The sequence below is a fragment of the Suricata suricatta genome, chromosome 11 (assembly GCF_006229205.1).
Source record: "Suricata suricatta isolate VVHF042 chromosome 11, meerkat_22Aug2017_6uvM2_HiC, whole genome shotgun sequence".
In the NCBI taxonomy this organism is placed as follows: Eukaryota; Metazoa; Chordata; class Mammalia; order Carnivora; family Herpestidae; genus Suricata; species Suricata suricatta.
This window is the reverse complement of record NC_043710.1, coordinates 48,894,192-48,907,442: the sequence shown is the minus strand read 5'-3', so window position 1 is coordinate 48,907,442 and position 13,251 is coordinate 48,894,192. Positions and strand designations below refer to the sequence as shown.

At 39.2% G+C, this 13,251-nt stretch overlaps 1 protein-coding gene across 1 annotated transcript in view; it reads right to left on the bottom strand.

The window, feature by feature from the left end:
* Nucleotides 1-721: 721 nt before the first annotated feature.
* Nucleotides 722-13,251, bottom strand: part of LOC115272517 (olfactory receptor 10K1-like) — a 13,194-nt gene continuing 664 nt past the window's right edge. Inside the window, exon 2 of the mRNA XM_029915569.1 lies at nt 722-1,152. Coding sequence (XP_029771429.1) covers nt 722-1,152 — 431 coding nt within the window. The remainder of the gene's footprint in view (nt 1,153-13,251) is intronic.

Below are 13,251 nucleotides of genomic sequence, written 5' to 3'. Positions count from 1 at the left end.
TCCATTTGTTTCCTCACCACTATGCCTATACTAGCATTGACTTTCTTTCTGCTTTTTAAAAAAGTTTGATTATTCTTTTAAAAAATTTTTTTAAATGTTCATTTATTTTTGAGAGAGACAGAGCACAAGCAGGGGAGGGGCAGAGAGAGAGGGAGACACAGACTCTGAAGCAGGCTCCGGGCTCCCAGCTGTCAGCACAGAGCCTGAGGCAGGGCTGAAACCCACAGACCGATTAGCGGTCACGACCTGAGACAAGTCGGCTGTCTAACCGGCTGAGCCACCCAGGCACCACTATTTCCTGTTTTAATACAGGCTTACTAGTGATGAATTTTAACAGTTTGGGGTGGGTTTGTGGTTGGGTTTTTCTGTTTGTTTGGGCTTTTCATTTTTGTTTTTGGGCTTTTGGTCATAAAAATTACTCTGCCTTTTTCTTACACTTAGTTTTTTTAATTTTGAAATAATCATAGATTCAAGGAGGCTACAAAGATAGTACAGAAAGGTCCTGTGTACCCTTTATCCAACTCACCCAGGGTTTACTACAGTACCACACAAAACCAAGAAACCGACATTGATACAATGGATTGGTATAGTTCAGCGCACCTTCCTTCTTGAAGATAAGTCTGTTTTGGGTTGAATTCTAGGTTACCAGTTAAACATCTTTGGGCACATTTAAGATATAATTGTTTTTGTGCTTCTACAATTTCTCTCAAAAATTTAGCTATCAGTTTTCCTCCCTCCTTCTCGCCTCCTCTTTTTCAAAGGGGATATGTCTTTTATTTCCCCCTTGTTGGGGAACATCATCAAAAAGACCTGACTGCCCACTGATGCTGACCCGGGCATTCGTGGTCTCCTTGCTACCTCCCCTGTCCTTGGCCTGTGAGTTCGGATCTCCTTTCCGGCTCCCAGAGGCTGTTCCAGGGACACAGCCTTGAGCTAGTAACGCGGTATTGAAAACACCTGCCTGGTCTGCGTGACTGCACCCAGTTAAGGCCTCTTCACGAGCTTTTAAAGTTCCGCTGGCGGGTGTGGGGATCCATTTGCCATCTTGCTGCCGCCATAGCAGAGCCTGGTATGTAAATTCCCCTTGCTTATTACTACCACCACCTTCCACCCTGGACGTGGTGTTCTCTTTCTTAGGTTTCTTCCTGCTGTCTGTGTAAGGGGGCTGGTTCAAAAAGAAGCTCCCAGAGGGGGTTGCAAACCAGCACACCCAAGGTTTTCACATTTCCTTTTGCTTTTGGCTTCCTGTCTTAGTATGATTTCCAGAAGTGTGGTTACTCTTACATTTACCATATTTGGAAAATGCAGGCTGTCTTGAATTTGTAGCTCATGGTCTTTTGTGTTTGGAAAAAAATTTTTAATTTGTTTTTTAGTTTATGTTAGAGAGACAGAACATGAGTGGGGGAGGGGCTGAGAGGGAGGCAGGATGTAAAGCAGGCTCCAGGCTCTGAGCTCTCAGCACAGAGCCCGATGTGGGGCTCAAACCCACAAACAGTGAGATGAGGACCTGAGCCAAAGTCCAACACTTAAACGACTGAGCCATCTAAGTGCCTCTGTGTTTGGAATATTATCATTGAATATTTCTTCAGAAACTTTTTGCTTGGACTTCAATTGCACATGCATTAGATCTTTTCACAACTTCTAGTATAGCTCTCACACATTTTATATTTTTTATCGTTTTTTTCCCTCTGTCCAGTAACATGTATGTTCTCTGCTTGTAATACCCAAGCTTCCAATATCACCCCCAAAAGCAGCGACCGCCAGGGAGATGGGGTCACACATGCAAAAGCAAAGGGCTTTATTACTAGGGGCTTATAAACACGGGCTCCCAGACTCCACCAACACACTGGATCCACGTGGAGCGAGCCCCGAACATGGCGGGCCAGGGGCTCTTTTAGGGAGAGGGTGTTACAGGAAATGGCAAGACAGGCACAGCTATCCAATCCCTACCCCCGCTATCAATACTGGCAGCAACTTTAACCACACATCGACACCCCCAGTGGGAGCCAATCACAACACCCAGAGTATCGACCAATCACAGAGTGGGCCCAGGACCCTCACGTAGGGCGTAGGGCGTGACTAGTCTTGACCCCCAGAAATGTTAATGGTGTTAGCTGGCCTTCAAGGTCAGAGGGGAAGCCGATTCAGGCTGCCCAATTCAAGACATGCGTCCTTACATGCTGACCTATCTCTCAGTTTACTAACCCTCTTTTCTGTTGTATTCGATCTACTATGAATTTATCGGCTGAAATCCTGATTTATTTTTCATTTCCAAGATTTAAACTTGATTCTTTTTATTTTGTTTTTCTTTAAAAAAGTTTTGTGTGTGTTTAGTTCTCTGGTGTGATTCTTCATGTTATTCCTCTGTTTTTCTTAGACATATTATTAACATTTATTTTGAGGTGCCTGTTTTTTATTCACTTGGTCCTGGAAAAATCATTGGCGTACCTTGTCGTTTTGTTTTTTGAATGATGGGCAATATAAATAAAAAATTGCTGAGGCTCTGGTTAAGATTATCTTCCTCCATCCTTCCTTAATCCCTTTGAAGAAATGGAATTGTAGTCCCCAAACAGGTCATTCACATAATAAAACCACTCTGTGTCTCCTTATACAATCGCTTCTAAAATTGCATCATGGTAAAGCGGTGGTGGTGTTCCCAGTGTAGGTTAGGCGCTGTACTTTGTTGGGGGGACCTATATCTGATTTGACCTTATTTCCAGGTTGCAGGTATAGTCTTTCAGGACTCCCAAGTAAAAGCACAAGGTGTTACGGGCCCCCTCCACCTTAGACAGCCTACCTATCAAGCCAGCACTACCAAATGCCAAAACCTCTGGAAAGATCTTCAGCCTCCCACAAACTGATTTCCATGTGGCGTTTTGATACCTCCCCAGCCCTTGTGCAACTCAGAAGTAGTCACATTCCTTAAAAAGAAATTATGCATAGGATTTTGGGCTCACACCTCTTCAGTTTTTCCTCTCCAGGATCTTGGCCTTACAAGTCTTAGCTGCCGTGGCGTCGCTGACCTCAAACTTCCAGGGACTCCCCCTGCCATGCTCCCTAAACCCCAATAGCTTTTTGTTCAGTCTCTATCCCTCTTGATATCATTTGGCAAATGCATTTGTTTGTGACGCTCAAGGAAAGATTTACTGGCGAAATGACATTTAAACTGAAACATAAAGGAAATAGGAGTATAATGATTATTGCTAGTTGGAAATGCAGTTGCAGAAACGTGGGTGGGTGAAAGTAGTGATGTGGGAGGTTAAACGAATTATCCTTAGCTCAGAATACAGCGTCTGGTACAGAGCAAGCATTCTGCAATTATTTGTTGGTTAAACAGTAATTCTCATTCACTGAATATTTATTTAGTCTCTTTATTCCTAGCACTAGATTATGGACTCAGGACACAAAGTTGAGTATGTCGTTTGCTTTTCTTTCAAGAATTTGCAAAGAAATGTTTCTTAAAATACAGTGGTTTCCACTCAAATGATATGAATAAAGTACTAGTTGCAACTAGTGCTAGTTGTAATCTGTAAAAAGGTTTAATTTTATTAATGTATTATTTAAGGTGTACAAGATGATTTTTGACATACATATACACAGAAACATGATTAATGAAGTCAAGCTAATTAACATACAGTTACCTTTTTCAGGTATGGTGAAAACATCTGAAAGTTACTCTCTAAGCAAATTTCCAGTATAAAATACAGTATTTTTAACTACATTCACCATGCTGTACTTTAGATCTCTAGACTGGATTCATTCTACACAATTGAATCTTTGTACTCTTTGACCAACATCTGCCCGTGTCTGCCACCTCCCTGGTGCTGGCAACTCCTATTCTGCTCTCTGCTTCTATGAATTTGACTTTCTTCGATTCCACATATAAGTGAGATCAGGCAGTACATTTATTTCTTTGTCTGGCTCTTTTTACTTAGCATAATAATGTCTACAGCACCCATGTTGTTGCGAATGGCAAGATTTCCTTTTTTATGGTTGAATAATATTCCATTGTGTATATATGCCACATCTACTCAGATTATGTGGTTTTTATCTTTCATTCTATTTTTTTATATTTTTATATTTTTTATTTTTAGTTCATTTTTAAATTTACATCCAAGTTAGTTAGCCTACAGTGCTATAATGATTTCAGGAGTAGATTCCAGTGACTCATCCTCTATGTAGAACACCCAGTGCTCATCCCAACAAGTGCCCTCCATTATACTCCTTACCCACTTATCCCGTCCCCCACCCACCACCCCTCCAGCAACCTTCAGTTTGTTCTCTGAATTTAAGAGGCTCTTCTGTTTTGTCCCCCTCCTTGTTTGTATATTATTTTTGCATCCCTTCCCTTATGTTCATCTGTTTTGTATCTTAAAGTCCTCATATGAGTGAAGTCATATGCTATTTGTCTTTCTCTGACTGGCTAATTTTGTGTAGCATAATATCCTCTAGTTCTAGCCACATATTTGCAAATGGCAAAATTTCATTCTTTTCAATTGCCAAATAATACTCCATTGTGTGTGTGTGTGTGTGTGTGTGTGTACCACATCTTTTTTATCCATTCATCTATTGATAGATATATGGGTTCTTTCCATACTTTGGCTATTGTTGGTAGTGCTGCTATAAACATTGGGGTGCAAGTGCCCCTTTGAGACAGCACACCTGTATCCCTTGGATAAACACCTAGTAGTGCAATTGCTGGGTCTGGGGTAGTTCTATTTTTAGTTTTTTGAGGAATCCATGCTGTTTTCCAGAGTGGCTGCACCAGATTGCATCCCCACCAGCAGTGCAAAAGAGATCCTTATCCACATCCTCACCAATATCTGTTGTTGCCTGAGTTGTTTATTTTGGCCATTCTGACTGGTGTGAGGTGGTATCTCATTGTGATTTTAATTTGTATTTCTCTGATGATGAGTGATGTTGAGCAGTTTTCTCATGTGTCTGTTAGCCATCTGGATGTCTTCTTTGGAAAAGTGTCTAATCATGTCTTTTGCCCATTTCTTCCTGGATTATTTGTATTTTGGGTGTTGAGTTTGATAAGTTCTTTATAGATTTTGGATACTAACCCTTTATCTGATATGTCATTTGCAAATATCTTCTCCCATTCTCTTGGTTGCCTTTTAGTTTTGCTGATTGTTTCCTTCACTGTACAGAAGTTTTTATTTGGATGAAGTCCCAATAGTTCATTTTTGCTTTTGTTTCTCTTGCCTCCAGAGTCATGTTGAGTAAGAAGTTGCTGTGGTCGAGATAAAAGAGGTTGTTGCTTGTTTTCTCCTCTAGGATTTTGATGGCTTCCTATCTTCCGTTTAGGTCTTTCTTCCATTTTGAGTTTATTTTTTGTATGGTATGAGAAAGTGGCCCAGGTTCATTTTTCCGCACGTAGCTGTCCAGTTTTCCCAAAGCCATTTGCTGAAGAGACTGTCTTTATTCCATTAGATATTCTTTCTTGCTTTATCAAAGATTAGTTGGCCATAAATTTGTGGGTCTGTTTCTGGGTTCTTTATTCTGTTCCATTGATCTGATTGTCTGTTTTTGTACCAGTACCATACTGTATTGATGATTACAGCTTTGTAATACATCTTGAAGTCCAGGATTGTGATGCCTCCTTGGGGCGCCTGGGTGGCTCAGTTGGTTAAACCTTCGACTTCAGCTCAGGTCAGATCTCACGTTCGTGGGTTTGAGCCCCATGTCAGGCTCTGTGCAGACAGCTAACTCAGAGCCTGGAGCCTACTTCCAGTTCTGTGTCTTCTTCTCTCTCTGCCCCTCCTCCTCTCATGCTCTGTCTCTCTCTGTATCAAAAATAAATAAAACATTAAAAAGAATTTTTTTTAATAAAAAAAAAGGATTGTGATGCCTCCAGCTTTGGTTTTCTTTTATAGGATTGCTTTGGCTATTTGGGATCTTTTCTGGTTCCATACAAATTTTAGGATTGTTTATTCTAGTTCTATGAAGAATGCTGGTGTTATTTTGATAGAGATTGCATTGAATATGTAGATTGCTTTGTGTAGTATTGACATTTTAGCAATATTTGGTCTCCCAATCCAGGAACATGGAATATTTTTCCTTTTTTGTGTGTGTTTTCTTCAATTTCTTTCATAAGCTTCTTGTAGTTTTCAGTAAATTTTCTACCCTTTGGTTAGGTTTATTTCTAGGTATTTTATGGTTTTTACTGGAATTGTAAATGGGATTGATTCCTTGATTTCTCTTTCTGTTGCTTCATTATTGATGTATAGAAATGCAACTGATTTCTGTGCATTGATTTTATATCCTGCAACTTTGCTGAATTTATGGATCAGTTCTGGCAGTTTTTTGGTAGACTCTTTTGGGTTTTCCATATAAAGTATCATGTCATCTGTGAAGAGTGTATGTTTGACTACCTCCTTAACAATTTGGATGCCTTTTAATTCCTTTGTGTTGTCTGATTGCTAAAGCTAGAACTTTCAATATATGTTGAATAACAGTGGCAAGAGTGGACATCCCTGTCGTGTTCCTGACTTTAGGGGGAAAGCTCTCCATTTTTCCCTATTGAGGATGATATTAGCAGTGAGTCTTTCAGATATAGCTTTTATGATCTTGAAGTATTATCCTTCTATCCCTACATTCTTGAGTGTTTTTATCAAGAAAGGATGCTGTATTTTGTCAAATCCTTTCTCTGCATCTATTGAGAGGATCATGTAGTTATTGTCCTTTTTTTTTATTGTGTGATATATCACATTGATTGTTTTGTGGATATTGAACCAGCCCTGAATCCCAAGTATAAATCCCACTTGGTTGGGATGAATAATTCTTTTAATGTATTATTGGATCCAGTTAGTGGGTATCTTGTTGAGGATTTTTGCATCAATGTTTATCAGGGAAATGGGTCTGTAGTTCTCCTTTTTAGTGGGGTCTTTGTCTGGTTTTGTAATCAATGTAATGCTGGCTTCATAGAATGAGTTTGGATGTTTTCCTTCCATTTCTATTTTATAAAACAGCTTCAAAAGAATAGGTGTTAACTCCTCTTTAAATGTTTGGTAGAATTCCTCTGGAAAGCCATCTGGCCCTGGACTCTTGTTTTTTGGGAGATTTTTGACTAATTTGATTTCTTTTCTGGTGATAAGTCTGTTAAATTTTTCTATATCTTCTTGTTTCAGTTTTGGTAGTTTATATGTTTCTAGGAATTTGTCCATTTCTTCTAGATTGCCCATTTTATTGGCATATATTTCCTTATAATATTCTCTTATTATTTGTATTTCTGCAGTGTTGGTTGTGACCTCTCCTCTTTCATTCTTGATTTTATTTATTGGATCCTTTACTTTTGCTTTTTGATCAAACTGACTTGGGGTTTATCAATTTTGTTAATTCTTTCAAAGAACAAGCTCCCAGTTTCATTGATCTGTTCTACTGGTTTTTTTTTGTTTGTTTGTTTGTTTTGGTTTTGGTTTTGGTTTCAATAGCATCGATTTCTGCTCTAATCTGTCTTCTGCTGGTTTGGGATTTTATTTGCTGTTCTGTTTCCAGTTCTTTAAGGTATAAGGTTAGGTTTTGTATCTGAGACCCTTCTTCCTTCTTTAGGAAGGCCTGGGTTGCTATATACTTCCTCTTATGACTGCCTTTGCTGTGTCCCAGAGGTTTTGGGCTGTGGTATTATTATTTTCATTGGCTTCCATGTACTTTTTAATTTCCTCTTTAACTTCTTGGTTAGCTGAGTCATTGTTTAGTAGGATGTGCTTATTCTCCAAGTATTTGTTACCTTCCCCCAATTTTTTCTTGTGGTTGATTTAGAGATTCATTGTGTTGTGGTATACACAGTATGATCTTGATCTTTGTGTACTTGTTGAGGGCTGATTTATGTTCCAGTATGTCATCTATTCTGGAGAATGTTCCATGTGCACCCAAGGAGAATGTGCTTAAGGATGAAATGTTCTGAATATATCTATTAAGTCCATCTGGTCCAGTGTATCATTCAAAGCTATTGTTTCCTTGTTGATTTTCTGTCCAGATGACCTGTCCATTGCTGTAAGTGAGGTTTTGAAGTCCCCTAGTATTATTGGTTTATTATCAATGAGTTTCTGTATGTGTGTGATTAATTGATCTTATATATTTGGGTACTTTCACGTTTGGAGCATAAATGTTTACAATTGTTAGAACTTCTTGGTGGATAGACCCCTTAATTATGATAAAATGCCCTTCTTAATTTTTTGTTACAGTCTTTATTATAAAATCTAAATTGTCTGATAGGAGTATGGTTACTCTGGTTTTCTTTTGACAAGTATTAACATGATAGATGGTTCTCCATCCCCTTATTGTCAATCTGAAGGTATCTTTAGGTCTAAAATGGGTCTCTCATAAACATCATATAGATGGATCTTGTTTTCTTATCCATTCTGTTACCCTATGTTTTTTTTTATTGGAGTGTGTAGTCCATTGACATTTAGAGTGAGTACAGCAAGATCTGAATTTATTGCCATTATATTCCCTGTAGAGTTGGAGTTTCTGGTGATGTTCTCTGGTCCTTTCTAGTCTTTGTTGCTTTTGGTATGTTTTTTTTTTTTTCTTTTCTTCCCTCAGAATGTCCACCTTAAAATTTCTTGCAGGGATGGTTTATTGGTCACTTTATCCTTTAGTTTTTGTTTGTCTGGAAAAATTTTATCTCTCCTTCTATTTTGAATGACAGCTTTGCTGGATAAAGAATTCTTGGCTGTATATTTTTCTAATTCAGCACATTGAACCTGCCACTCCTTTCTGGCCTGCCAAGTTTCTGTGGATAGGTCTGCTGAGAATCAGATCTGTCTTTCCTTGTAGGTTAAGGACTTTTATTCCCTTGCTGCTTTCATGATTCTTTCCTTACCTGAGTATTTTTTAATTTGACTATGATATGCCTTGTCGATGGTCGGTTTTTGTTGAATCTAATGGGAATTCTCTATGCTTCTTGGATTTTGATGTCTGTGTCTTTCCCCAGATTAGGAAAGTCTTCTACTATGATTTGCTCACATAACACTTCTACCCCTTTTTCTCTTTCTTCATCTCAGGGACTCCTGTGATTTGGATGTTATTCCTTTTAATGAGTCACTGAGTTGTCTAATTTTTATATCATGCTCTTTTGCCTCAGTCTCTTTTTTATGCTTCATTATTCTCCAGAAGTTTGTCCTCCATATCACTGATTCACTGCTCTGTCTCACTCATTCTTGCCCGCATGGCATCTATATGAGATTGCAGCTCAGCTAAAGTATTTTTAATTTCGTTCTGACTAGATTTTACTTCTTTTATCTCCACACTAAGGGATCCTATGCTTTTTTTTTTAACCCCAGCTAGTATTCTTATTATTGTAATTCTAAATTCTGGTTCAGACGTCTTGCTTATATCTGTGTTAAGTCCCTGGCTGTCATTTCTTCCTGCTGTTTCTTTTGGGGATGAATTCCTTTGTTTTGTCATTTTGAAGGAAGAAAAAGAGTTAATAAAATGAATAATAATTTAAAAAAATTAAAAACAACACAAAGAAATCAAAGGATGCTGGCTTCTAGGTGTGTTTTGGTCTGGTTGTTGAAAGAAGCTTGATAGAATAAAGAAAAAAGGGAAATAAAAGAGAAAAAAAAGGAAAACATTTGAAAATTCAAAAAATTAAATGATAAAAGTAAAATGGAATTTTAAAAATTTACAAAAAAGGAAAAAATATAGTAGAAAAAATTAAAAATCTTTTTTATAAAAACAATAAAAATTATTTCTCTTTCTGTATTCAAGAATAAGAAAAAAATTGACTACATGGACCAACATACAGAATTGAAATTATATCCAGTTTCCCCTAGAAGTCAAACCGTTAAGAACTTTATAGTCCATAAAGTAAACAGGTGGAGAGACTTGTGTTCCTCAAGAGAAAGGTTGGCCCAGTTGGGTAAGGCTTAGTGTAATGGCTCTGTTTTCCACTAGATGGCGCTACTTAGTTTATTGGGGCGGATTGTTGAGGCAAATGTAGGCCTGTATGCTCATGCGCCACAGAGGTGAAAACGGCATCATCGAGTTACCCAGTCTTTAGTATCAGAACTCTGTGCTCTCTCTGATCAGCAATCAGCATTCCACTTTTGTCTCCAGCTTGCATCCACTCCCTGCTTCTACACTGTCTGTGACCAAGCTGTTAGCCTGCCAGGTGGTACATCCCTCCCAAGTTTAATCTCAGATGTTTCCAAATGCCTCACTTTTGATGGTCCTGCAGCTTTGACCCTCTCAGACCCTCAGGGAGAGAGACCTGCAGAGCAGTGGCTGGTGCTGGCCCACCCCCTGGAACATTCCTATTCTGCTGCTGCAGCCCAGAGGCTGTGGCCATGTGCCAGTCTGCCCCAGAGAAAGTTTATGCCATCGTGTAGCAACAGTGTTTCAGGGATTGTGGCAAACCCTGACACACATCTGGCGCTGGGCTAAAGTGAATCCTTAACGTCCTTGTTACAATACCAGTGAATGTGGTTGTTCTCCAGGGGCCTCTGGGACCTTTCTGCAGAGCCTCTACCAAATGTCCTCCCATCAGGGAAGCCACCTCTCCCTGTGTGGCCTGCGGACCCCTCGGATCTCGCTGTCGGCTCCCAGGGATTCACCCTTCCCACTAGAACTCCACCAGGTATGAGCTGTGAAGTTTCAGACTCTGCGCTCCCCTGTTTACAGCATCTTAGTGGAATTTAAACACTCTCCTCTCTCCTTTCTCTCTACTGTGTTCAGTCCCTTGCAGTCCCTTTCTCCTTTCTCTATTTTTTGCTCAGCCCACTCTTTCCCTTTCTCTCCAGCTACTTCTGGGGGTAGGGGGAAGTGCTTTTCCTGTACTCTCCTCACTGACTCCATCCTCTCTCCACAAGCAAAAACAGCTCCCTACCCACTGAGCCTTCTTCCTCCCCCAGTTCACCTCTCCGTGCCATGTACTTGCCAAGTTCTGTGGTTCATGCTGTGCAGATTGCTGTGTTAATCCTCAAATCGGTTTTCTAGGTGTGCAAGGTGATTTGTGTTGATCTAGCTGCATTTCAGGGATGAGAGAGGGAGGGGAAAAAAGTTCCATGCTTCTCTGCCATCTTTCATTCTATTAATGTGGTGTATTACATTGATTGATTTGCATATGTTAAAACAAGCCTGGGACCCCTGGGTGGCTCAGTCAGTTAAGCGCCCCACTCTTGGCTTCTGCTCAGATCATGATCTCATAGTGTGTGAGATTGAGCCCTGCATTGGGCTCTGTGCTGACAGCATGGAGCCTGCTTGGGATTCTCTCTATCCCTCTCTTTCTTCCCCTCCCCTGCTCATGAGTGCACTCTCTTTCTCAAAACAAACTTTACTAATAATAAAAAACCAAACTTGCATCCCAGAGGTAAATCCCATTTAGTCAAAATTGAGACTTAAAATAATTAGTGAGATGAAAAAATTGAAGATGATTATATGAGAAAACAGAGATTTTCATGTGAATTAGGGGACATTTGTGGAAACAAAATGGCGAAATTTGTGAACTGGCTGGTCGGAGAACTTCTAGCCAAATTTTAATTCAATGTTGAACAAAACAATGAGACCTGGAGACTCAGTAGGCTCCCGACACCACCTATAATCACTGAAGCTGTGATTTGAATTCCAGTTTCAAGCCCCTTAGGAGCTCTCCTCACCTGCATTCACTCTAGCACAACCTCATGCTTCCTCTCTTGAGATTATTGTTTCTTTTCAGGGGTTTCTCCCAAGATGTTTTGCTTCCATCCTGGACTCTTCTCTCCACTCCACCATCAACTTTACACAGAGCTCATTCTCTACCTCTTTATTTTAACTAAAGCTTGTTGTCTGGAAAGGGCACAACTGCTGCTCAGCTCTGTTGAAGAGAAGTTGCTACTTCCTTACTCTCCAGGCCAGCCACAATGTGACATTCTCCTAGCTTCTTACTGTATGTCTAAATCATTTGTTTGCATATGTATGACGAAACATTTCCCTCACTGGCACAATTTTATTCGGCTAAGAAACAATATACAATGCAGGGATTTGGGGCACCAACCCCACATGGTCAAAAACCATGTATGACTTTTGAGTCTCCCAAAACTTGACTACTGATAGCTTACCGTTGACTGGAAGCCTTGCTGATAACATAAAGAGTTGATTAACCATATTTTGTATGTTATATGTGTTATATGCTGTATTCTTAAAACAAAGTAAGGTAGAGAAAAGAAAATGTTGAGAAAATAATAAGGAAAGAAAATACATTTACAGAACTCTACCATATTGAAAAAATCCCCATGTGCTGGATTAAAACGTATATTGTTCAAGGGTCAACTTCACTGTTGTCCTCAGAGTATTTTGCTGACCACCCCATTTCTTCTCATTTATTAGCAAGTTGCCACCAGCCTATTGATCCTTTTTCCATCTCAGTCCCTCAGTCCCCCAGCTTGGCAACTTCACACCCTATGGCTGTGCCATTAGACAGAGTGACCTCAAAATGCCTAGACTTCCTGACAGTATCTAACATCTTCCACAATCCACATGAGAACCTTACCACCATGGCCTCAATTCGATTCTTCAGGTATATACAGCACCTTCCACCTCTCTGGTTTTCATGAACAAAAAGCTATTTATCTTTATGCTCGAACTCAAATAGCATTTGAATTATTTGCTTTTTGAGGACTTGAGTAAGTTAATTACGAAACCATCTTGCCTACTCCTTTGCTGGGGAATAGGGAAGAATAGCTTTTGACAGACTTTTCTATCTTATTCCTGAAATTTGGTATGTTAAAATGTCTGTTTTGCAATAATTTTCATCAATTTATTTTTCCAGAAATTCTTCCATTCCCATCTTGTTTTCTTATTTCTTGAATAGGATTGAACAAGTTATTTCTTGAAAAATTGCTTCAAATGTGTCTGTATTTGTAGCCTTTCACTCATTTCAACCCTAAATTTGTGTGCTTGTAGTTTTTCCTCTTTTAATTAAGTAAAATCCTGTTTTTTTCTTTCCTTCTGCCTTGCTCTTTCATTTTTTTCTCCTTTTCCATTTTAGTATAATGTTTTTCTTCTTCCAAAGGCAACAAAAGTTATGAAAATAGTTTTCCAAACTGCTTTTTGATATGTTTACTACATGCATATGTGCATGTATGTATAGGCATCTATATGTATATATGTACACATGTGTAATAACATTAAAAATATTTTAAAATTACATCTGGTTTTGTAGTAGGAAAGGAGTGAGACCACGGCATATCAGACAGAATACACTTTAATTGTTTTGCACACAAACTAATGATTTTATTGGAACTACTCTACTTTTTCCACTTT